Genomic DNA, 26,848 nt, shown 5'->3' with positions numbered 1-26,848 from the left:
TTTGCACCAAAACGCTTCAATACTTTGTAAGTGAAAGCCATATTCACGCTCAAGGTTTTGCCTTCTTTTTGAGATGTCAAAAACCATAGGGACAAATTTGGAAATAAGGTAGAACGAAGCTTCATAGGCAGCCTGATGTCTGAAAAAAGTCTAATGTTGTGCATGTATAGTTACAAGGTGAAGTTTTCGCATTTTAGAATAGAGCTAAATCAAAACATCATCTTGTGTTTTATTCGAGACAACCTGTGTAACTTCATGTTTGTGGTTTTGCAGCTAAGATCGCAGCAGAAGAGATCACCCCACTGGTGCCTGCCGTTCCAGGAGAGAAAGTGACAGACGACCACATCTGCTCCATCCTCCAGATCATCCTGAAGGTCATGGTTGTCCAGGTGAGACGGCATTCGGTCTATCAGTCAGCGCTCGGCTTAACGGTGAACGTGCATGTTGCTCATAACCGGATTTTCATGACATTTAAATGTCTGATTCCTCCACAGGCCTCCAGCTTGGAGTGGAAAAGCAAAGAGAACCAAGACACAGGCTTCAGGTTTCTGTTCTCGCTGTTCAAGAAGTACTACCTGTCTCACCTTTTCCCCTCCTTCACAAAACACACCAATCTCTACAAACCACAGTTAGGTGGGTTTGACCCCTGCGTCCTAAAACTCATTTTACTCATCAGAATAAATGAATGAATACTCATTTATTTGTGCAAACATTGTGATGAGGAAGCCGCGTTAAGTTTCAAACCCAAGTGAAAGAATAAAAAGAACATCTCAAATACTTATTACATACTTGCTATGCAAGGTCGATGTATTAAGTACAAATATTGACCAGAAAACCAATCATTTGTCACATGGGTAGATTTTGGATGAATAGCCAACAATACATTGTATGTGTCAAAATTATCTATTTTTCTTTTATGCCAAAATCATTAGTATAGTAGCAAAGTTCATGGTCAATAAAGATATGCTGTAAATTTCCTACTGTAAATAAATCACTTTATTTATGTAAGTGGATGCAGCAAAATTGCCAAAAAAATGGCCAGAAACACGCCCTCAAATTTAACTTGCTGCTGCCCGCTCTTTGGGAATTACACATTCAAGTTTGGTATCTATGTAAAGTTTAGAATTTCAGCTTTCGGGTTCATCTATTCTCCACAACATCATTACAGTGTTAAGCCAATAGAGAGCGTTAAAACAAACCTGTTTCTTCTTAGCAACGGCCTGCTACAGCGACTCTGATGGACAACTTTAGTGGCAATTTTCTGAATATTTCTTAATTTTTTTTAACCTTCAATTCCAGCTTTTCAAATACTAGTATCTCTGCCATATATTGTTGTATCCTGACAAAATTAAAAAATTGACCCAAAGGACAGACATAATATATGGCATTGTGAGTTTCAATATATCATCATGGACTTTTTAGTTATTAACTCAGTTATTTTTCTCTAAGTCATGTCAAGGCACCAGGGAACTGCATAGTGCATCCTGGCGCCATCTATTGGATTAAGTTTGTACTCTGTCAAATGAGTCACTGTGACCAAAATTCTGTCTCAAATGCAGTAGTGTTTTATTAATAGATTAGAACAGCGGCAGCCTCACCCATTTTTAGCCATCTTTGGTATATATCATGTGTAAAGGATATTTGGACAGATTTATTGTCTGTACACTTCTGGGAATAAGTGAAAGCATACTAACTAAAAAAGTGGACTTAAAGAAGGTGAGAATAACAGCTGCAAGAGACAGCACAATTGTGTAGAAAATCGGTTAGACGACTATTTGACACGGTTTTGACTGGCCATTTATATGTTGTTCTCTGTCTCTCTCAGATCTTCCCATAAACAGACCAAAGCCTCTTTACGTCCCCGTGACGCGTAACAACGAGAGCACATACTGCACCAGGGACCAGTACCTGGCTCCCCGCGTGGCCTTCATCACGTGGCTCGTGAACTTCTTCCTGGAGAAGAAGTATGTGAGCTCAAACACGAGCAGTTCGAAGAATGGAGGAGAGGTGCTTCCTAAACTCATCCAGGTGAGCGGAAACAAGATCATGTAGAACTTAACTGCATTGAAACTCTGAAACCCAGAGAGACGCCTCTTTAGGCAGTATCCTGACAAACATGTGTATGAACTGAAACACTCTTAAAGGGCTGTCACACCTAGATATTGGGCCAGTATAACATTACTTGGAAATGTATTATTTTGATCATCGCTGAGAATGACGGGGAAGTGTTGATCTGTGTTGTGTGATCAGACTGTGACTGCGGGCGGCATCAGTCAGGAGAAGAGCTCTGATTCTGAACTCAACGGTCCTGTGGATCAGGACAAGAGTCACTCAAATAGCAGCACGCTGTCAGATCGCAGGGGCAGTAACTCCAGTCTGTGTAGCATTGAGGAGGAACATCGAACCGTCTACGACATGGTGCAGTCCATCCTGCTGTCCACCAGAGACAATGTCAATTTCGTCAATGAGGTCTTCCATCAGGTGAGCACATAAAACTTGTATAACCAATTTAAATGCTAAACAAATGTCTTGAAGATTTATTCATGTAAAAATATAATAACATTAATATTGACACGGAAAGTGCTTCTGCACCAGTGTTTGCATCTTGCAAAGTGGCCAATATGTCTGTGTGTGTGTTTGTGTTTTTTTACAGTACATTAGACTGGACACAAAATAATATTTTGCCAGGTTTCTATACAAACAAAATTGGAAAGTATTTAGCTATTCTGTTCTCTGCTGCCACACTGTGGCCAGATTGTGTTATTACAGTGTGATTTTAGTTTTAGTTTTTTTTCTGAATTACTAAAACGTAGTAATTTATAATAATATTTGTATATAAACGTAGTATTTATATAATCATAAAAATGATAATAATACTAATTTACATTAGTATTCTAAAAATATTACATTACATAATATTAATTTGATTATAATGCACTCATTATTTTTCTAATTTTTGTAAGATGCCTTGGCTTAAACACACAAGAAAAAGTACTGTGTGTTTTGCCAGGTTTTCTTTACAAATAATGTTTAGCTATTCTTTTCTCTGCTGCCACACTGTGGTCAGATTGTGCTATTACAGTGTGATTTTTTTTTTATTCAGTGTGAATTGCTTCATTGTTTTTCAAATTTTTGTAGGACGCTTTGGCTGAAACACACAAGAAAAAGTACACAAAAAACTTTGATGGGGTTCCCTTTAGTAGTCATATAATGCTGTAGTATAATTACAGTGATATACTTCAGTTTACTATAGTAAATCCTTTTTTGACGTTAGAAGGGTCTGCTAAGGGCCCACATGTAAATATCACAGGTATGACAGATGAATAAACGTGACCAATTGTTTGAGCGTCAATGTTTTTTTGTTTTACAGGCATTCCTCCTGCCGTCATGTGAAGCTTCAGCCACCCGCAAGGTGATCAAAGTTTACAGAAAGTGGTTCCTGCAGGAGAAGCCCACTTTCATGAATGAGCCCGAGAGCAGAACCCAGGAGGAAGACAGCGAGGAAGAACAGCTCGTCTCTGAGACAGACAGCGCACAGATTCATGTATGTTTATACACAGAGACTGTTCATGCTAAAACACTGTAGTGTGTTAACTTACCTGTCCTCCGTCAATCCTGCAGGCCATCGAGACTCACGGACACAAACGATCATCCAGCTGGGGGCGCACTTACTCGTTCAGCAGCGCCATCAGCAGAGGTTGTCTGACTGCAGAACAGAACCACAATGTGAAGGCCGGCATTCAGCCCACCCTGCAGGTGCACAGACAAACATGCTTATAAACATATAAACACACATCATTTATATGGACCGATAATATCAAATCCAAACCTTTGACAATCCACTTAAATTTAAATCGTAGTCCCAGCTCACATCACACAGAACAGCAAAGGTTCAATGAGTTCCACATTCATCTGTATTTATGTAGTTTAAAGTCTTGTGTACTGGTTTCCAGGTGTTCCTGACCAACTCTGCTAACGTGTTCCTATTGGAGCCATGTCAGGATGTGCCGAAGCTGATGGACAACCAGCTGGAGGTGTGCAAAGGAGTGCTCAGCGTGTACCGCCACATCATCATGGAGCAGAACATGGACCGTCAGACCTGGTCAGTCCCGTTTCCACACTTATTCAGAGATTGACTGAGGCGCCGCTGTTAAAAGGTATTGTGGGTAATGTTTAGGGAGCAGTTGCTGCAGGTGCTGCTGAGGATCACAGAAGCGGTGATGAAGAGACCGCAGGAGAGCCAAAGAAAAGATGTGTTTGCACACAGCCTGGCCAGCATCCTCTTCAAAGTGAGTCACCCATCACTTCATTTAGTGTTAACCTCCATTTAGTTCTCTTCATCGATATTGAAGATTTCACTGTGCGCATAACATTTGAGTTGTTGTAATCAGACGATCTTCGTGGCATGGGTGCGGGCCAACCTGGCGGTGTTCATCTCCCGTGAGCTGTGGGATGAGCTGCTGGCTTTGCTGTCGTCTCTCAGCCACTGGGAGGAGCTGGTGTTCGAGTGGGCCAACATCATGGACTCTCTCACTGCCGTACTGGCACGATACGTCTACGGTCTGGACCTGCACAACCTGCCGCTGGACAAACTCTCAGAGCAGAAGGAAAAGAAGCAGCGCGGCCGGGGTGTGTGTTTAAATGCTGTGTGGAGGGTGATAAAAACAAAAATGTCTTTTGGTTAATATGGTATTTAATAATGTATCTCTATTTATATATTCCCTTGAAAGTGGTTAAAGGGTATTTATTATATAAATATTTACAGCAAAAACAATTTTTTATGTATGTAGAAAGTAAATTAACAATTAATTATTTATTGATTCTTTAATAAATAATAAAAAATGTTTTGTAAACTGTTTAATCATTTAACTTTATATAATATTTTAAAACTATAAAAAAATATTTTATGTATATATACTATATAGATATATATATATATTACATTTTTCAATCAATATTTATTTTAAAATATATGAATTTACTAACCATCATAACACAACAATATTACAGTAATAAAAAAACTAAACTTTATCTGATATTTGTAAAAGCAATCTCAAAAATCAATTATTATATTTTTTTACTTAAATTCCCTAATCTTGAAAAAAGGTCAATCTAAAACATTTTAAAGAGTTAACAAAAAGGCAAAATATTGAAGAGATTCTAGGCCTGCCCTGATTTAACTGTCATTTAAAAGAATTAACACTTTTTTTAACTTTTCAAGCACAAAATTGATGTGCTGATGGAGAAACGTTATATTAATATTATACTGTATATTAATTACATTTCATTATGTTAATGTTCTAATGTCAATGCAATAAACTCAAATATAGAACAGACAAATGATATCTCTTTGTAATCTGTCTCTGACTGTGTGTGTTTCAGGAGTGATGCAGGACTCTCAGAAGTCTTCGGATAGTAGTCGCATGTTCTCTTTGGGCTGGAGGCACTCTGGAGATCAGATGGGAGCTCAGGAGCCCATGAGATTCCGCAGCGCCACAACCACTGGAGCTCCGGCCGTTGAGAAAGCCCGTAACATCGTCCGACAGAAAGCCTCGGGTAAGCTCGCTCGGTTTCTTTGTGTCCTTTCAAAGCTTTCCGTTCGCTCTCTCTAGACTCTGAGATGATTGTATCTCTTTATGGTGGAGAGCTTGTTGAGTTTGGAGCAGATGCGTTTGAGACTGAAGGATGCCTCTCACACGGAAACGCCCGCGGTCGCGTGAGACACATGAAACGCCGTGGCTTTAAATTCCCTCCTTTCTTTCGCCTAATTGGATTTCTCCCACATTGATCTTCAAACGTTCAGAGAGCCGCCTCATCAAACCGCCTGCCCGTTTCTGATAGTTTCATTAAGAGCGTAATTAATGCTCATTAATATGCATAAATAGGTAAGTCGGAGAAAGCGATGTAATCTGGAAAGAGAAGGCGGTAATTAAAGTGGGAATAATAGAGCCCTTCTCTTTCACGGCACTTCTCCAGACGCGACATGGAGTGGCCAGAAAACACAATGCTAATATTTCGTCTTATCACAGCTGGCAGAGCAAACTTAAAAATAACGCTCTTCGTATTTCCTTCTAGAGTATCAAAACACGCCGAGGGCCAAATGAGAACTCCTCAAAGAGCGTCTTCTGTTTGACTTATCTATGTTCAAACACGCTGAGCGTTTGTGGAATTGTAGGAGAGGATCAATGATCTTTTACTTTGCCAAGTGACAAGTGTTACTGTTACTGTTTATGTTGGAGGTTTTATTGGTGAAATTATTGTTGACATGTAACTCGAATGAATGTGACGTTATGGTTCTAACCGATCCTGTGAATAAAGGAGGAATCTGTGGCACATCTTCAGGCCAGAGCCCAGTTCCAATAAACATTTAAGTTATTAAACCCTATATTTCAATGCTGTCAACAGCACAGAAAACCTTATCAACCACATAGCAACATGTTATCAACCTCTCAGAACATTTTAATAACCGCAAGATGCTGTCAGCCAGTCCTATGCCTTAGCAACGGCATAGCAACACGCTGTCAGCCAGTCCAAGCACCTTAGCAACTGCATAGCATCCCACATTCAACCCCTCAGAATAATTTGATAACCACAAAGCAACATGTTGTCAGCCAGTCCAAACGCCTAAGCAACCGCATAGCAACACGTTATCATACACTTAGAACACCTTGGCAACCACATAGTAGCACACTGTTAACCACTCAGAACATCTTAGCAACTGCATAGCAATGTGCTGTCATCCTGTCCAAATGCCTTAGCAACTGCATAGCAACACACCGTAAACCATTTAGGACACCTTCGCAATCAATCACTCAGAACCCATTTGCAATTGCATAAAACATGTTATCAACTACTTAGAAAACCTTAGCAACTGCATAGCAACATGGTGTCAACCACTCGAAACTCTTATACTGTATTCACACCAAACACGAACAATCGTGTTCCATAAGCTTTATTACTTGTGGCAAAAGTTTGTAATTTTGTGTTAGTGACGTGAAAAACATCACGCAACAAGGATGTCTTCAAGCATATGGACCGGTCAAACAGTAAGTGCGTTGACTTTGAATCCAAATCGCTTAATTCGCGTTTGGTGTGAACCCGGCGTTAGGCATCATCTCTCTTTCTTTTCTAAACATCCAGAAATAAATGGTGTGGTATGTTTGTCTTTGAAAGAAACAAGACTAAACGTTTGTTCAATCACTGTTTTTCTTCAATTTGCTTTTATTCTTCTGCTCTGCTGGGTGGGGATGTATATTTAAGTTCAAGTTGATGTTTTTTTATGTAAACTGTAGAATGTAATTGTTTCTTTCCTTCTTTCTCTGTCTCTGTCTGTACCTTCAAACTTTTCTCTCCTCTCTGGCTGGTTCTGCGGTCAGCTAAGAGAAGTCAGTCTATCAGCAACTGTGTGCATCTTTGTGAGGCTTTTCCGGCCACTAAGAGTGTGCCCATGCTGCTGCACACTGTCAGCTCTTTCTTACCTGGCATCTCTCACACCTCTCACTGCTCTCACAGACTCTCAGGTAACTTCTGTCTCTTTTTTTCCTCATTTCCATCCTGTCATCTCATCATCTCAGCTACTTCACTGCAAAGAACACTTTTGTGATAGAGTGAGAAAATCTGTCCAAGCGTGTGAATTATTCTGTTTGGACAAAGCTGTATTTTAATGAAAGTGTTGGTGGGAAAACACTCTTGCTTTCACCTTTGAAGTGTTATTAAAGCTCATTCTTGTTTCGTTGTTGATGAACACAATACCATGCAGAAGAGCTTTGATCTCTGTTGATAAAACACCTCTTCTGGCTGACAAACGGTTTTCCACTGTAAGCCTTCGCAAACAAATGTTTATCCTGTTTTGAATAAGTGTTTAAGTTATTCTTCTGTATAAAAATAAAATGCTGCATTACGCATTAATCCTAATTCTTTTGTTCGGGCCAAAGAAATGTCTTGTTTAACCTGTGCAGTCTAAAATTCGACTTCCTTTCCTAAATTTGTATGTAAAAAACTCCTTAATCCTCTGTTGTGGTTCAAAACTAAAGTGGCCAATTGTAGGAAATGAATGGGTTAGACTGTAAAGCAGATAGATTTTTATTTTGTTATTTGCCGAATAAAAGTTCAATAAAAGACACAGTGCAGATAAAAACATACACTATATCCCCAATGCACAACACACACACATACACCCCTAAAAATGAATGAGGATAGAGAGAAATACAGATTTCTTCATTCTAATTTTGTAAAATTACGTGAATAAAAAAAATTCATTTATAAAAAAAAAAATCTAATCAGGGTGGACATTTTCGGGGCACTAATACCAGGCGTTGTTGCCAGATTGGGTGGACAATTTCTGGCCCAAAGGCTCACTAAAACCCTCCCACAATTTTAACTGCGAATATAATTTGTCATTCTACGATGATAATAACCATTTTATCTCCTTAAAACGAAGTACGACAAGATGGCAAAATATGATAAAAACTAGGAAAACAGATCAAAGGGATCTAAAATACCAAATGCACCAAATATGATACCAAATATGTCCAGAAACAACTTCAAAGCGATAAACAAAAAATTAATCAATGACTTTAAGCCTTAAAAACCACTAAAACCACTAGTATTAATCAGAAAGCAACGTGAGTAGGCATTTGCTCACCTTCTAGTTGTTACAAAGGTGTATACATTTCTTTGTTATGATGAACACGATGAATAATGCTTAAAACCAAACCCCCATTGACTCCCATATTAGGAAAAATACTTCTGTTGAACACAAAGAAGACATCTTAAAGATGAAGGACAGAAAACAGTTCTGGGCAACTTTGACCTCCATTGTATGCTTTTAACCAAACAGATCTCGACCCCCATTGAATACGGGGGGCGAGATCTGTTTGGTTATAAGCATTCTTCCAAATATTATTATTTAATATAAGAACAAAGAAAGATATACACCTTTGGAACAACTAGAAGGTGAGTAAATTATTGAGTGAAGTATTCCTTTAAGGTATAATGTTTATGACTACACATTATTTTTTGAACGTTTTGAAATAACTTGACTAAATAAAGTGTAAGAAATGTCAAGCTTCTTGGCGGGTTTTTAATTTGATAAGCAGCCCAAATTTTGTCAACCACATTTTTGACAAACTCTAACCCGTTTAAAAGAAGCCCAATTTGCCGGAAACCCACCCAATCAGATTTGTTTTAGTGTTGATCTAGCCAACTTGTGTTTTTATCTAAATGTGTTTTTTTTATGTCCGCTGCGATGAACACTATGACTAAAATAGCTTAAAACCTTTTTTTAACCTTTTGTTTAAACCTTAACAGCATGTGTAAGAGTCAATACTATTTTGTCATGAAATTACATATTGTAGGACTGTATATTAAAGTAAGAATTCTGAAAAAACTTGTATATCACCAATGTCCTTCCAAAACATTGGGTGTCCAAATTTGCTGTTTTTCATGAAATGGAAGAAGATTCTGCACTGTGGTGTCGAAGTTGACAAGCACTTTTTTTTTATTGGTTTGATATTTGGAAAACCCAGTGACAAACATAAAGGGTGAATAATAATAATGATGTATGGCAGAAAATTAAAATCATGAAATATGGAGATTCAAGGTTTTAGAAGGACATTAGAGATATGTCTGTTATACACTGTCAACACATGGTGCACAGATGCCCCCTCCTTACTCATCTACATCATTTGCCTGTGCATTTTATTAGTTCTTTATAAACTTAACAGTTAAATGGCATTGTTCATAAAAAAATATTATCACTTGATATGGATTGAAAAACAACAGCAGCAGCACAGGAGCCATCTGCATCTTTACACGGGACAGACCAGCTGTTTGTTTGCTTTGCTGATGTGGCTGCATTTGTAAACAACCCATCAGGTTGTACCGGCGACATGTTTGAAAGCTTTCAGAGCTTATGAAATGACAACTCAATTCTCCATCAAAGCAAGAGTGATTTCCACCAGCGTTTTCGGAAGTCACTGAACCACAGCAACATCTGTAACTAGCAATTCCCTGTTAGTATGCGAGCTGCTTAATACACTTCCATCCATTCAGCTGTGATAAATGTGAGTGTTGAGTGTCAGATGAGACAGTGCTGATGGTCTGTCTGTCTTTCCGGCAGACGTGGAGGAGTGTCAGCTCTCTGAATATGAGACAGGAGATGGAGACAGTCCCCTACCCCGCAGCAGCAGCGCTTCTGACATCACACAGCAGATCAACGACACGTTCCCAGGTATCCAATCATGCTCACACAGATCTGTGTACAAGTAGTTTCACTGGCGTGAATGATGAATGATAAATGCGGAATTATGTAAACTACAGGTCAGAAAAGAGAGGAGTCTCCACAGACGGGCAGAACATCTGTGTCAGACATCAGCTCTGCAGGGAAGAGAGAGAGTGATGCTCCAACGGTCAGTGACATCACCGAGTCATACATCGGTCTCTTGTGAATGATGTCATGATGTGATGTGTGCATCTCTCCTTAGATTTTCATCCGGAGGAGCAGCAGTCCGTCCGATCTGGATTATCCAGCAGAAGGAGCTCCAGCGCTCCTGAAGCCTAAACTGCGGGAGAAGAGTAAGCTTAGTTTAAACAAAAGTTTGTCTCGTCTATGTTGGATAATGAGGTATGACATTTAGTGAATTAAATGTTTTACTTCAATTTATTTTATAAATTGTAGTTATGGTAATTTCCACATACTGTACATGAATACTTAAAAGTGTGATAGGTAAAGATTAATAATTTGAATAAAATAATTATAGATTTTTTATTTTAATTAATAAAATAATACAAATTAAAATAATAATCAAATGAATGGTACAGTTTGTAAGAATTTTGCAGTGAAATATCCGAAAACCACTAGGCCAATGTTATATACTTTTTCAGCTGAGTACTTACAATATCTCAAATGTTTCCAACTGCTTTTAAATTCTGAGAAAATCGCCATTCTTAACAGTAGACCAGGGCCGTTTAGTCACCTGTCAATGGCGTCATATCCGTGCTACCCTTTGTTACCGCCTTTACTGACGTAGCAACCGTGTGACACTTTCGTAGACAGATGCGGAAGTAGTTTGTACCGTCGAACCATCTAGCATTATTGCAAATGATGTGGGTACGTTCAAAATAACTTTTTTGATTGATTTGAAAACTTAAAACTGCGCAGTGTTATCACACCATCGAATTGGAAAATTACTGTAACATCTATGACTAACAATTTACTTTTGAACCTTACATTACTCGGGTCTAATTCATTATAATGAAATAAAATGATTTCATCAAACGTAGCATTTGTAAAACTTTATACTTTACCTGTTCCGCTAACATGATTTCTCGTTCCCGTCTGATTGACGTATCAGCGGTACCATGACCCATTCCTTTAAATTCTTTGGAAAATCATAGACTAAAATCCTGAATTGAAAAGAATAAAAAATATTTTCATCTCACTTTTCAACTACCCAAATTTAGCGTGGACTTTTCTAAAAGTTTTTTATTATCTTTTATTGATTATTGTCTTTTTTTGTCCTGAGCTCTACACATGTAACTTTTCTGTGTTTGGTCTCAGGTGAGAGCGTGAGCAGCGAGACATCTAACGGGTTTCTGAACGATGCTGATGCGGGACTGCTGTCGTGGAATGCGACGGAGGAGGAGCCGGACTCCTCCTCTGCTCATGACGTGAGCATTACCGTGGATACAGAGAGCCAGAGGAGTCTACTTCTGAGCCACACCGAAGCACTCGCAGGTACCCGAAATAACACAAATGCATCACTGGCTCCTCTCCTCACCTCCATACTGCCCGACGCTCATGTGATCAAGCATCACTTCTGTGATCCCAAAGTCACGTGACCTCCTGTCCCTTAGCCTCTGTTGTGTGTAAAGTTGTGTCATTGGCATCAGCACTCATGGGATCAAACATTAAAGGAATATTCAGGGTTTATGGACAATACTCTTTCGGTTAAATATTGCATATGATGTCATAAGCCCGGTGTGATTATAATATTTTTTTACATTAAATATAACAAATTAAAAAATATATAATATATTATTAAATTACTCCAAGAGATTTTGACTCTTCTTCGTCCACCACTAATACACTGATTACGGATAAATGACAGATGCTGTCAATGTCGGTAATATGTAAACCTGGAGCATTCCTTTAAATAATTCGATCTGTTGTTTGAGGCTATCATGATCCCCCTCATGTGTCAATTGATGATTGTGTTTGTGATTTTTGTGATCTCACCACCCCGCCCCATCCATCACCGTGTTGTGTATGTTGTATTATGTGTAGGGTCAGATTATGCGGCCCCTCCTTACTGTCCACCAGTGTCTCCAGCTCTTCTCCTGCCTCACGGCTACTGTGAGGGCCCTCAGCTCCTGGAGGATGCCATGAACATGCCTCACCTTCTGGGTATAGCACTCATCCTCTCTGCCTCCTTCAAACTCATCTTTACATCACTCTACCTTCAACCTTCAAACCATGCATCACTTTGTGCCTTCACCTTTGCTGTTTCACTGCACTGTGTCTTGGAGAAATGAGCAACAGAGTGTTTCTTCTTTCTTTGGATAACTTAAAATGTTGTCTAGTTTGAAAGCGCACTTTCAAACCAAATTAGTTTAGAATTTATGATCTGTCCTAATAGAGATTTCTACGTTTTTTTAAAAGAGCAACTATTACATTGTCCTTAAATTACATTTGATGCAGTGTGTATTGTTGCTGTGTGTAAATGTAAGCAGCTGCAAGGTCGTAAAGCCGAAAGTGATCGAATAACAAAGTTAGTGGCTTGGGAGAAAAGGAGTCGACTCTGAATCACGCGAACGAGTCGTTCTTATTTCAGTTCCGGGTCAGATTTGCGTCGCTCCATGTAATGTCCGCCTACTTCCATTTACGACACTGCAGGTGGTCGACCAATCACAGCAGACTAGACCATTTAACCAATAAGATTAGAGTAGGCTAACAGACAGGAGAGGATTAGACGGATGATTCGCCAAACGAATCATTTGAGAGTCAGTCAAGAAGTGAGGTAATAACAACTGCCTAATATTAGAAATTAAAATGTTTTTACACCGTGTATGTACAGTATGTGAACTTGTTGTTGGACACTAAATAATTTTTCTGACGTTTATATTCAAAAGCTTTCATTAGAACTTTGTCTATCTGAAATGGTTCCTGCATTTCTGACTGACTTGTAGAGAGGCAGAAAGGGATTATAATGCACTTTTGAACAATACAAAAAAAAACATTTCTACAAAACAACATTTCCACGAAATGAAAGCGGTGGGGCAGTGTTTTATTGGGATTTGTTGTAGTTCTGACGAATGTTCTGCACGGTCAAGGATTAATAGAGACCCGGTGAGGTTTTTCCTGACCCATCTGACTTCTGCTTAATTAATCTCAAAGAGAACTTCAGCCCAACGTTTAAACATCCGCAACCCAGAGTTCCTCTTGTTGTGACCTCTAGACTATCGGAGATGATTTCATCAAGCCGTACTTATCGTTTCGAGAGAAAAGATTTCTGCCCCTCTAGTGAGTAAGTTAGTGGACAGACGTGTAGTTTGTTGAAGTGTGATTTGTATCCAACAGAGAATCAAATCTGCAGGGGAACAAAGGGAAACATATTTGAGCATCAATACGTTCTGTGTGCTCTTCATTACAGACAGCAGCGAGTTTCTGGCGGACGACATCAGCATCATCGCCGGTGGCAGTTTGACCGGATGGCACCCCGACTCCGCCTTCGTCCTCTGGAGGCGAACCCTGGGGATTCTGGGCGACATTAACAGCATCCGCTGTGCCCGTATCCATGCCAAGGTCTTCAGTTATCTTTATGAGCTCTGGCACAAGCTGGCCAAGGTGGGTCACCAGCAGACCCTGGAGAACCTTACATGTGGTCACCTTGTAATCCATAAGATTCATATCTTGATGTTTGTGTTGTATCAGATCAGAGATAACCTCGGGATCAGAGTGGACACGGAGACAGCCATGCCCAGACCGTTGTTCATCCCACCTCTGCGCATGCTGGCCTCCTGGCTCTTTAAGGTAACATGCAATGCTTTTTTTTTACTAAATGGAGTTGTTGAGGTTGTGATAGTTGACTGTAATGTGTTCACTCAGGCTACGATGCTGCCGTCAGAGTTCAAGGCTGGAAGCTGCACGCGTTTAAACTCATCTGTGAGATGATGACCAAACATCAGGACGTGCTGCCCAACAGCGACTTCCTGGTGCATCTCTACCACGTCATGCACAAGGGCTTCACCAACGACGATCAGGTACCATTCTTCATGCACTATATAAAGGGATATTCTGGCTCAAATTCAGTGACTGCATACTGTTTCTTACTAAAGGAAATATATATGGGTCAATGACGTATAAGGAGGTTTGTCATGCATTTTTTTATAAATATTAATATCTATTATTCAAGAATGTGGTGTACACATGAATGCAATTTTTTGTGTATTTTTACCTTGAATTGGCCATAGCCTTGATAATGTCATTTGGTGTGACCGTGATTAATTAAATTCATTGACATGCTTACCAAAACTAATCTTTAACATTGAACGTGTTTAGAAACAAAGTATTTGTTTGACTTTTTGTAAGTAATCATCTTATATGTTATACAAAATGAACAAACATATTTTTCTGAAAAACACATACAACTCATATGTTTTAAACGTACCATTCACTTTAGCATTATGTATCAGAGATTCATATTTTAGCCACAAAAAGTACATATTTTATTTTTAATTTAATACTATTATTGATATTATCGGTCTCACCACATAAGTGGTTGTTATATGTCATTGACCCATCTACATTAAATAATTAAATAAATAAATAATGATTGACTAAATTACACTGTTTAAAGGGATAGTTCACACACAAATCTAAATTCATCATTTGTTCGCTTCCATGTGGTTCAAATCTATGCGACTCTTTTTATGTAGGATACAAAACAAGTTGTTTCGAAGAATATCTCAGTGGTTTCATGTTCATACAATTGAAGTCAATGGGGTTCAATATGGTTTGGTCACCAACATTATCCAAAATATCTTCGTTTGTGTTCTGCTTAAGAAAAAAAGTCATAATGTTTTAGGAAAGACATGAGAAATTGGTGAACAAATTTTCTTTTTTGGTGGAGTTATCCATATGAAAATGACGTCAATGCATGGCCTCTTGTGCTTTGAATAAAAACATATTAAAAGTGTTTTACTCTATATTATTGTCAATACCTGTAATATTAATAACCGTGATTTATATTTGCTACATGTCTTATTATCATAAATAATCCAGCTTCAGTATCTGTTTGACACAGCAATATAGTAGCTTGTGATAGGCATTAGGGATACTAGGTTAGTGATGGCATTATAATTTCTATCGCGATATATTGTTATTGTGAAATATTTTGGCCACAATACTTGTGTAGTGATAATCTCATTTTGTAACAGCCCTTAATGTATACCACACCCAGATATTCCTATCATTGTATGCATTTAGGGCATAATTGTCTTATTTCTGTTCAATCTCTGACCACTAGATGGTGCCGCAGTCATTTTTATCATGTGATGAAGCATCTGATGACTGTCTGTGTTCTGTGTGAGATGCTTCAATCTTGAACAATCTTTGTTGGTCATCAGATGACTAATGTTTGTGACTAAGAGGAAGAAAGTTTGAGTGTGTGTGTGTACATTTAGTGCTTGTTAAAAGTTTGTTTTTATACTTCTTTTATACCACTTCCTGTAGCAAAAGTTGGTTCTTCACAGAATAGTTAATTGTTACTACATTTCTTAAATAGAATAAAGTGTAATAGCTAGTAAAAATCAGAATTCATGAAATCTGTTTAAGCTCTTTGTCTGGATGGGTGTATCGAACTCTCACACCCAGCTTTTGTGTTTTTGCCCTAGTTTTATACCGTGTCTAAAGCATTTATGTGAATCTGGAGATTGATCAGAGACTGAGGTTTTGGAATGGGAGAGACAGTAAAAGTGCTTTGGGCACCGTTGTGGATGCTTTAAGTGTCTAGATAATGATCCCGATGTGTTTGTGTCACAGTTGACTTCATTTCTCACTTACTTCAACTGCTCAAATGGAGCTCAGATGTTTTCTGTGTGTTTTAGCTTTCACTTGGAGTCGGTACAGCTGAGTTTAACTCTGGTTATGTGAAGGGTCTGAACAGACTATACACGCTACCGGCAGACCGCAAAACGATGTGAATTGGGATCGATTTGAGCTGCAATTTTAATGTTTTCTGCTGCTAAAAAAATGTTTGCGGCTTTGAAATAATGTGTTGAATAAGAAAGTATGGAGGAGTTGGGCAGGGTGTTTTTGATGATAGGTGGTCTCTTCTTCTTTTTTTTTTAAACTCACTGGCATCAATCGTCATTCTGTGGTCAAAAAGAAAGATCATTATGAGACTAGGTTTAACTATACATTTGATTAAAAAAAATTGCAGTGTGTCAATTCAGACATTTCTTCATTGTTATATTATTCTATATTTTAGTTTTACTAAACAAGTTTATTTACATATTATTGTATTCTCTGTGTGCTGGTTTACTTTAGCATGTGCTGTGAAATGTTCCCGTACCTGTTCAAATAGAGTCTGTAGTTAATGATCGAGCCGTTCTTTGTGCCGCACTATAGGAACAGGTAAGTCAACAAATAAGGCCAGTGCCAACAGGTGTCGGACATGCCATCTGCATCGACTCAATACACGCTGAGCATCCACACACTGATCTTAACCTCTGCCGTGTCTAGAGTCACGTAAGGGTCACAAATCTAAGAGGGTTAGCGACATGTACAGTCTTACGCGTCTGTACTGTATTTTCTTGACAATTCAGACTGTTAAACACGCACACACACACTGTAGATTTAGATTGGGCCGTCTGTATTTACCGCTGCATAATAGACCCGCTTTGCGCAATTGCCGCTTCCTCCGAAATGCTCATTTTGGGTAATCACGGTGCAGTTTGGTGGCGCTTAATTACCGCTGGTTGCTAAGCATTGCAAAGGTCAGTTATGGCAGAATGAGGGTAAAATGTCCCTGCAGATGCGCCGCTTCCTCCAATTTTACATCTCCCTCTCAGCAGGACCATTTTTGTGCGCCTGGATTGCCTACGGTACAGGGCTTTTTTTGACAGTGTTTACAAAAGATTCAATTAAGGAAGAGTTGGCAGGTACATAGCAGCCATGTTTGTTTGTACGCATTGCTCCGGAAGCTGACAGGGTTACATCACGTTTTACACTGTTATCTACGCTTTCACCTTTTTCTTTAGGATGTGTTAAACACAATGATCAAATGGTGCTCACCGCGCTTTTTCTTCCTGGGCCTGCCGGGCTTCACCATGCTCGTGGGAGACTTCATCACCGCCGCCGCCCGCGTGCTCAACATGGACACCTTCGAGGTACCTGCAGCTAGCTTTAAATCTGAGTTGTTCTGCCCTAAATGAAGCACACGGCCTAAGGTTGATGCGTTCTCTGAACAGGCTCCACGGATCGAGGCTCAGACGGTTTTGGGGTCACTGGTGTGCTTTCCTAACCTGTATCGCCAGATCCCCTCTTTGCAGACTCATCCGGGATCTGAGGACATCATGGTTGGCAATGAAGACATGAAGGTATATCATTTTCAATAGAAGTTGCGTTAATCCAAACCCAAAAATTGTACTCCCTTTATCTTTCTTTATGTATTAGAGGTTTTGTTTATTATGGATATTATCTGTCTTTAGGACTATCTTGTGAACATCCTTTTGAAGACCGCCCGCAATGAGTCGTGTGAAGGAGCCAGGTACAATCAAACCATCCTTTACCCATCGTTCCATTGGTTCATTTACATTATTAAAGAATCTATTAATGGTTTATTCAATGATCCCTTTCAAGAACAACACTGAATCTCCCCTTCCGTCTCTTGCTGAAGTCTGATGATGTATTTTTTATTTATTTCACTGTGGTTCAGATGTGTGGCTATCTGCAGTCTGGGGCTGTGGGTGTGTGAGGAGCTAGTGCAACCCGAAACTCATCATCAGGTGAAAGACGCAATCAACGTCCTGGGTGTCACTTTAAAGGTGAGTTTAGTTCATCTGCTCTCCACTTTGTAGTCATTTGCTGTGCCATAATGTGTTTATATTCTTCTTAGCAAGGATTCATTTATTATCGATGTTTAACTCTTTCACCGCCATTGACGAGTTATCTCGTCAATTAAAAAAAACCTCTTCCCCGCCAAAGACGAGTTATTACGGCAATGCTGTTGTAAAGCAGGTGGCGCTATTACACACCTTTGGGAAAAAGTACAGAATCCCAGAACCTAGAACGTATATGTTTTAGCGGTTTTTAATAATTATTCTGAGTGGAATCTGGGCGGAATCTTTGACAAAAAGGTTAATTTTCTCAGCTGTTTAATCAAAATGATGCATTTTTCTAGAAACCTACCCTCATATACGGAGTGATAAAAAATGAACAAATGAAGATAGAAGAATAAGGTTTCTTTTGTTTAAAAGCTGAGACTCTGTTCTTTCATTTGACATATTGTTTTTCAATATGTTCTTTACAGAATATTTACTGTGAGCCATTAAAGTTGGGTGAAAATGTTAAAAAACGCTGGCGTAGGCTGGCAACCTTTTTTTTTAAAGGCTGGCGGTGAATGAGTTAAAAGAAGAGTTCACCCAAAAATGAAAACGCTCATCATTACTCACCGACTTCTAATCTTCAGTTAAACACAAACAAATAATCTTATTTTAAAGTCTCGTCATGCTATAAATTTGCCTAGATACGCTTCATAAATATACATAACTGATGAATTTTTCTGAAACATTTTTGAGTCAGTCATTTCAAACCTTTCTCAGATGACATTTCCCAATTTGAGCATTCACTTTCCTCATGGAACAGTTATAACGTCCTGTACAAGTTGACACAGCAGGTCAAGACCAAATAAAGCTCACTGAGATCCCGTCTGTAAGCCCAGATGCTATTTACCTCTGTTTACCAGAGCAAGAGAGGATTGTGGGTAAAGTGTCCATTAATCTCTGCGTGGATGTGTTTCACTGCATCTGTCTTTTACAATAAACACCTGTTGAACAGAAATAAAGGCTGTGAGACAAAAGTTACACCAATGATAGCATATATTTACAGATGTATGAGGGCTCAGGTCCATCTACCCTAAAGCAGTATTCATTCATATATGATTTTATTAAGATTTGAGAATTTCAGATTTATTCAGTTTTATTTCAGATTTCAGTTTTTTAATTTATATTTTGAATCAGCTTTTATTTATTGTAACTTTTTTGCGGGGGGGCAGAATGTAAATGTATTTTAATGTTTAGCAAATGTGTTGGTCTTGTTATATTTTAATATTGCTATATAGGTTAAATTTGTGTTTTCCTTTTTCAGCTTTTTATTTTCAGTTTATAATTTTAGTGACTCATGTTGACTAAGGCAACATTTCTAATTTCTTTTAAATTACGTTTTTTTAAATATATTTTATATTGGTTTCAATTACCAGAAAAGTTGTAATGGTTTATTATGATTACATTGCATTTTATTTTATTGTTTTGCCCAGATTTTAATGTTTTTTTTACTTGGCCATCAAGTTTCTTAAAGACTGTGCCAGTAGGCCAGTGATTTATGCTCACAGCATTAACGTCTTAAAATTTCTGCAATTACATCCATCAATTAGTTCTTTCAAATTGTGTTAATGATTCAGTTTGAAACATCATGATTTACCAAAGCTTTTTAGGTGCTTTTATTTGCTCACTTGTTTACCCAAAAGCCAAAGATAATCGTTTCCAAACTAAAATACCCAAAAATAAGTCTGTTAAAATTAAAATAATTGAATTGACTCTATCGCTCTGGCTGAGGCTGTGTAGTGCCGCTGACTGTCCTCATATATCCAAATATGGTGTTTTTCAGGAAATGGGGAAAAAAAACACTGAACTTTTTCAATGAAACTATATATAGTGCATAAAGCACTTTTTAATTATTTTATTGGTTGGATAGTTGCAAAACTCAGCTACAAACAAAGCGAGATATATAATATGATTTATGGCAAAAAAATCACGAAATGATATGAGGTTTCAGTTCTCCTCTGAGCTTTGATTCGATGCGTTTTTGTCTTTCAGTTTGGAAATAAGGTGGTGGCCAGTGTGGCCTGTGACATCTTTCAGCTGCTGATCTCTCATTGGCAGCATTTACAGAGACTGGAGTCATCCCTTCCCAAAAGAATTATAGAGGTATGAAGCCTTCTGGAAAACACTTCTGATGTCAAAAAACATAGTGATCTCTTCTCAATCTCACGCTTATCTTGTTTTTTAGATATTTGTAGCAACCATTGCATTTCTTCTGCCCAGTGCGGAGCACTCAACAGTCGAGGCGGATAAAAAGGTAAAGCTGTGAGTCCATCTCTGTTTGTGTGTGAAACGCCGTACTTCATTTGCTGTCCTCTCTTTGCCAGTTTATTGATTATTTTCTAGTGGTGTTATGAGTGTGCTGAATGAAAGCTTTCTTCATGTGCTCTAGTTAATGGTGTCCTTACTGCTGTGCCTGCTGGACTGGTGCATGGCCGTACCCCTCTCCATCCTCCTGGAGCCCATCACTATGCCCGTGCTGGACGACCCTGCCTCGCAGAAAGCCCCTCTGCTCGACTACATTTACAGGGTGGGTACAGCCGAGAGAGAGAGCACAGGTCACCATCCACGGCAATAGAAATGTTAAAGCACGCGCGTATGATATTCTTCTGTTTAAAATGCACTTGTCTCATCGCAGGGAGAGGCGGCTCATATTTAGTCATCAGACACTAATGAGAGGGCACAAAGGGGCAGAGAATAAATGAGATATTAGTCCCTGGCTGTTGTGCAGATGCGGACAGACCCGGACCTTTGTGCAGATGTCATGCTCCCAGGAAAAAAATGGCCAAATTATTTAAATGCCCCTTTGTGGGATTGATAAACTGGCCAATGAATGGCGAACGGCAGAATTCGGTTCATCATCATATGAGAGAAAATGCACCTGCTGCAAAGGGTAGAAGGGAAGAATAAATGTTCTTTGTTTTCCTCCGCACTCGTTTGACTGTTAATCATTTTCCTCCAGTTATTATACGCTCAGCAGGATTACTTTAATCTCCCATTTGTCAGAGCTGAGTGGTGTCTTAACGCGAGCACATGTATGTAACCCTGGCAGTACTTGTGTGTCTGAAGGCCTCAAGCTCCTCAAATATTCATTTGTGTTGACTGTCGTTTAGGGTCATGGACTCTTAATTCATTCGTTAAATTGCAGGGGTTTTATTTATAGATATTTTTATAGACAATTTAAAATCAGTATTCATGACAGTCGAACTAATGAGCGAGTACTTCAAAGTAACATCAATGTAATTGCTCATTAAATGTTCATTTAACAAAATGTTAAGCTTTAATAAACAAATCATTATACAGTTGAAAGAAAAAGTATGTGAACCCTTTGGGCTTACTTGTATTTCTTCATAAATTGGTCATAAAATGTGTTCTGATCTTCATCTAAGTCACAACAATAGAGAAACACAGTCTGCTTAAACTAATACCGCACAAACATTATACGTTTTCATGTTTTTATTGAACACAACATGTAAACATTCATAGTGCAGGGTGGAAAAAGTATGTGAACCTTTGGGTTTAATAACTGGTTGACCCTCCTTTGGCAGCAATTACCTCAACCAAACGTTTGCTATAGTTGCAGATCAGACCTGCACACAGTCAGGAGAAATTTTGGACCATCCTCTTTACAAAAGTGTTTCAGTTCAGCAATATTCTTGGGATGTCTGGTGTGAATCGCTCTCTTGAGGTCATGCCACAGCATCTCAATCGGGTTGAGGTCAGGACTCTGACTGGGCCACTCCAGAAGGCGTATTTTCTTCTGTTGAAGCCATTCTGTTGTTGATTTACTTCTGTGCTTTGGGTCGTTGTCCTGTTGCATCGTCCATCCTCTGTTAAGCTTCAGTTGGCGGACAGATGGTCTTAAGTTTTCCTGCAAAATGTCTTGATAAACTTTGGAATTCATTTTTCCATCGATGACAGTAATCCGTCAGGGCCTGAGGCAGCAAAGCAGCCCCAAACCATGATGCCCCCTCCACCATATTTCACAGTTGGGATGAGGTTTTGATGTTGGTGTGCTGTGCCTTTTGTTCTCCACACATAGCGTTGTGTGTTCTTTCTAAACAACTCAATTTTGGTTTCATCTGTCCACAGAATGTTTTGCCAGTAGTGCTGTGGAACATCCAGGTGCTCTTTTGCAAACATCAAACGTGCTGCAATGTTTTTTTTGGACAGCAGGGGCTTCCTCCGTGGTGTCCTCCCATGAAGTCCATTCTTGTCTAATGTTTTCCTTATTGTAGATTTGTCAACAAAAATGTTAGCATGTGCCAGAGATTTCTGTAAGTGTTTAGCTGACACTCTAGAATTCTTCTTCACCTCATTGAGCATTCTGCGCTCTGCTCTTGCAGTCATCTTTACAGGACGACCACGCCTAGGGAGTGTAGCAACAGTGCTGAACTTTCTCCATTTGTAGACAATCTGTCTTACCGTGGACACATGGACATCAAGGCTTTTAGATATACTTTTGTAGCCCTTTCCAACTTTATGTAAGTCAACAATTCTTGATCGCAGGTCTTCTTAGAGCTCTTTTGTGCGAGGCATGGTTCACATCAGACAACGCTTCTTCAGAACAGCAAACTCAAAACTGGTGTGTGTTTTTTATTGGACAGGCCAGCTTTAATCAACACATCCAATCTCATCACATTGATTGGACCCCAGGTTGGCTGACTCCTGGCTCCAATTAGCTCTTGGAGAGGTCATTAGCCTAGGGTTTCACATTCTTTTTCCACCCTGCACTATGAATGTTTACATGTTGTGTTCAATAAAAACATGAAAACGTATAATGTTTGTGCGGTATTAAGCAGACTGTGTTTCTCTATTGTTGTGACTTAGATGAAGATCAGAACACATTTTATGACCAATTTATGAAGAAATACAAGTAAGCCCAAAGGGTTCACATACTTTTCCTTTCAACTGTATATGATTATAACATGTAGAAAATATTTTGATTACTGTTTGGTATGGTGTAAAAATGTATTGACATGAAGGAAGAAGTTTTGATGTGGTTTAAAGTCATCCATTTGCTGCAGTTTACAATTAGAATGTAGCTCAAATGAATCTTGCTTCATGTACTAGACAATTAGTTGTGAAGTATGCCATTTGTTACTGATTTACATTGAGAGGTCATCCGTCACAATCTTGAATGACCCATGTCTCTAAAACATCGGCTATTTGCATTTGAACCAGATTGCACTATACGGCTCAAGGGTGGTGATTATGCTCGAAATTAAAGTTGCATTATTGTATTTTAAGGTATTTTTACATGGATTTTATGTTTATTTAGCTTACAGGGTGGTTGTTTGCATGCGAGTGTGCAATGTTTGAGAATGAGCCAAGGGATAAAGTCTTAATTAAATCAAACAGAGCAAACCTGTTCAGGCAGTATGATAAACTATGCTGGACTGTGTCTTATCTTCTTTAGCCATTCGAGTCATGGCCATCTGTTTTTGCACATCGATACACTCCCATATCACACAAGAAATAGATTATTAGCCCATAAAGCCCCTCTCCCTGGGTTTGCTGGCTTAGCATGGTAAATATCTTCCCATCTCCATATGGTGACCCTGTAGCGCTCAACCACACCGTATGGGTGTGACAACGTTTCAGTGTATGACAGATTTTTTGAAATGCATCTCAGTGTTTTGCCAAAAAAATAAATCTTTATGGCTGGAGTCCACTATTCGATGCATGTAAAAGGCTTTCAAGTCCTTTAAATAACCTTTGGCAGAATGTCAACAATGCTTCTACATCCAAGAAAGCTGATAATTAATAAATAAATAGTTTTTACCTTTCGATCTCACCTTTGTTGTGAAGGTGTTCCTCAAAGTTTTGTATTAGACCCTATGCAGCTTCTTAGTTGTTGTGTAATTTTTAAGCATATGTTATACATTAGAATATTAATTTACTGTTTCTCTGCTCTCTCCGCTATCTCAGGTGCTCCACACTTGTGTATCAGGGTCTAACCTCCACACTCAACAGAGTCACTACCTCCTCAGTCTCGCTGACCTGTCCACAGATTACGAGCCGTTCCTTACACTAGGCCAAGTCAAGAGTTTTGATCCAACCCCTGTACACAATGCCATGGGAGACTTTGGAAATCTGCTCACTGTGGCTGAAGGTAAGGACTGGCGATAGTGTAAACATAATCAGTATAATTGTTCATATTTAAGGTTGTCTGGACTACCTTTGTATAGTATTTTGGTGAAAGTCACAAAACATTGAGACAATAATCCTGATTTAGTACAGTGTGATTCCTAACAGGCCAAGATGATTTATCTCTACACACAGTATATACACATACTGTGCACTTTGATTTGGGACGTGGACATTTTCTTTGTGATCTTCATAAGACACCTTTATGTGTGTTACATGATATAATTATTATTTGTTTGGAATATTTTTGCCTCATCAAGACAAAGCACTCTGGATATTTATATTTACAAAACGTATTACAGCAGCTTTCAGGTTTTCATCCTTAATTGCAAAACTGCTGCATCCCCGTAGAAACAACAAAGAAAAAGAGCAAAAAAGGGCCATTTTTAATCTGTCCCTTAAATTTTGACTGAGCTCTGTTGAATCATATTAGAGCAAATGTAGCACAATGTGAAATGAAATAGAATTTTAAAGAGGTGTGCATTAGTTCCCTCATCCACTCAAAGCAAGCCCATTTATGCCAATTATTAAAGAAATGATTTTTCCTCCTCCGACCTTGCTTTATCCATTAGGCAATATTCCTCTTCTGTGTTCTCTACCTTGGCATGTCATCAAATGTCATGTGTTTTTGGTGGGCTGATCTGTGGGTGGGAATGGGGGGTGGGGGTGTAGTGCTTTCTTTCAACTGCCTTTTATGACAGTACATTTATATCTGCGGCAGAGAGGAAGAGAAAGAATGCTGGCTTTTGCAACGCAAACATCTCAGTCCATTGACATGCCTTTTATATCTCGGCGAAGGAAAAAAAACAAAGAAGCCCAGCCAAAGAGCAACTCGCGAGCAATATTCCAGTACCTAGCTCATATTGATTAGCTCACTTCAAAGCTCCATGCATCCCTAATGCGACTTGCTCGTCTTTCCAAAGAGCTTTTTCCACTTTGATGAGGATGATAGTATTGATAGCACTGTCACAATGTGAGCACTTTGGCTTTTTTTCCCTCTCCTCGCTCTCTCATCTTAATCTTAATATCCACTAATGACAACACTAGATTTCTCACTTGGAGATATGTTCAGCCTTCGGAGGTCTTTAATTTGTGCGCTGTTTGTCGAGCCCCATTCACTCGTGGCTAAAGGTGTGATGCTCATTAGTGCAGCTCTTTCAGACGGGTGTTAAGAGACTGAATAGATATTTTTAAGGTGTCTGGTAGCCCCCCCATACATACTACTGGATGGTGCTAAAAGCCAGATTTCAATATGTACAAGGTAATGCACAGTCAGTCCATTATTAGTGAAACAAATTTGTTATATTGCACTATCCAGAAGGCGTTAGTTTTCCGAAAAGTAAGCATTTGCTGTTAATTCTCTCATGCCCATGCTATCCACAATGAAGGTGACATTGTTTCTCGGTAAAACAGCAAAAAAAAACTTCTCTGCTGTAGAAACAGTGTCACCTTCATCTTAGATGAACTAAGGTTAAGTCATTTTTCAAATGTAAAGTGCTAAACTTTACATTTATTATATTGTTTATATTGTCTTTTATTTCAGAAAAGAAAAGAAGAAGCTTGGAGCTGATTCCCCTAACTGCTCGCATGGTAATGACACACCTGGTCAATCATTTAGGACATTATCCTTTGAGCGGAGGCCCTGCCATCCTAAACAGCCTGGTGAATGAGAACCACGACAACCCTTACGTAGAGTCCTCCGAACTCTCCTCCGAAGTCTTCAAGAGCCCCAATCTGCAGCTCTTCGTCTTCAATGACAGCACGCTAGTCTCGTACATGCAGATCCCCTCCGACAATTCAAGCACCGCTCCGGTTAATTCAAACCCCAGAGACTACTCCTCAGAGGTCCGCATCATCGTTCGGGACATCTCTGGAAAGTACTCGTGGGACGGTGGCGTTCTTTACCAGACGTTGGAAGGAGCTGCCTCGAATTCGGCTGGCAGCAGAGAGGGGTCATGTCACGAGACCATCCGGCCTGCTGATGCATCCAAACAGAACTCCGTCCATTCTTCAGAAGTGGAGGTGGAAGATGGCGTGGATGTGTTGGATCAGCTGCTGGAAGACTTGGGAAACAGTAGCCCGGAGTGCCTGCCGCAGCCCGAGCAGAGACTCACCCAGCCGCCGTCTCCGCCCATGGGCATGAACCCTGAGATGGAAGGGCTTATTATGGATGCCATCCTCACGCAGATTCAGCAGGAGGATGAGGAGCTGGCGAGGAGACAAAGCGAGGACTCCAGCATCAGAGCGGCCTGTCAGAGAGAGCCCACGCACCAGGAACCCAAATCACCCTTTTACCTTTGTAGACTCCTCCTAAATGACCTCGGCATGAACTCGTGGGACCGCAGGTAATTCGCAGGCGACAGAGAGGAAATGCGTTTGGTCAAAGACTACGTCAGGTTCAGAATGATGATTAAAACAGAGTATTTGTTGCTTTTGTATCAGTGGATGCTGTAGTCTTTCAAAAGATGTGTAACAGTGCCCCCTACTATACAACATTAAAATGCAGGGAGCATTGTAGCGTAAATGAGCCAATGGCGGCTGATAAAGTATGTAAAATTCAGGCAGGGAAAGAGTTTTAAAAAACACATTCTTTTGT

General features: G+C 39.4%; 1 protein-coding gene across 1 annotated transcript in view; it reads left to right on the top strand.

The window, feature by feature from the left end:
* Positions 1-26,848, top strand: part of ralgapa2 (Ral GTPase activating protein catalytic subunit alpha 2) — a 102,055-nt gene that overhangs the window by 38,760 nt on the left and 36,447 nt on the right. Inside the window, 28 exon segments of the mRNA XM_056767081.1 lie at positions 274-389; positions 495-633; positions 1,826-2,028; positions 2,251-2,481; positions 3,371-3,544; positions 3,622-3,756; positions 3,954-4,102; positions 4,178-4,289; positions 4,392-4,629; positions 5,383-5,556; positions 10,121-10,231; positions 10,321-10,409; positions 10,485-10,575; positions 11,561-11,737; positions 12,287-12,406; positions 13,653-13,846; positions 13,934-14,032; positions 14,108-14,138; positions 14,141-14,262; positions 17,263-17,391; positions 17,473-17,601; positions 17,713-17,771; positions 17,940-18,048; positions 20,098-20,208; positions 20,291-20,359; positions 20,495-20,632; positions 24,034-24,217; positions 25,796-26,597. Coding sequence (XP_056623059.1) covers positions 274-389; positions 495-633; positions 1,826-2,028; positions 2,251-2,481; positions 3,371-3,544; positions 3,622-3,756; positions 3,954-4,102; positions 4,178-4,289; positions 4,392-4,629; positions 5,383-5,556; positions 10,121-10,231; positions 10,321-10,409; positions 10,485-10,575; positions 11,561-11,737; positions 12,287-12,406; positions 13,653-13,846; positions 13,934-14,032; positions 14,108-14,138; positions 14,141-14,262; positions 17,263-17,391; positions 17,473-17,601; positions 17,713-17,771; positions 17,940-18,048; positions 20,098-20,208; positions 20,291-20,359; positions 20,495-20,632; positions 24,034-24,217; positions 25,796-26,597 — 4,435 coding nt within the window.

Source organism: Triplophysa dalaica, chromosome 15 (assembly GCF_015846415.1).
Source record: "Triplophysa dalaica isolate WHDGS20190420 chromosome 15, ASM1584641v1, whole genome shotgun sequence".
In the NCBI taxonomy this organism is placed as follows: Eukaryota; Metazoa; Chordata; class Actinopteri; order Cypriniformes; family Nemacheilidae; genus Triplophysa; species Triplophysa dalaica.
The sequence above is the reverse complement of the archived record's forward strand: the minus strand, read 5'-3'. Positions and strand labels throughout refer to the sequence as shown.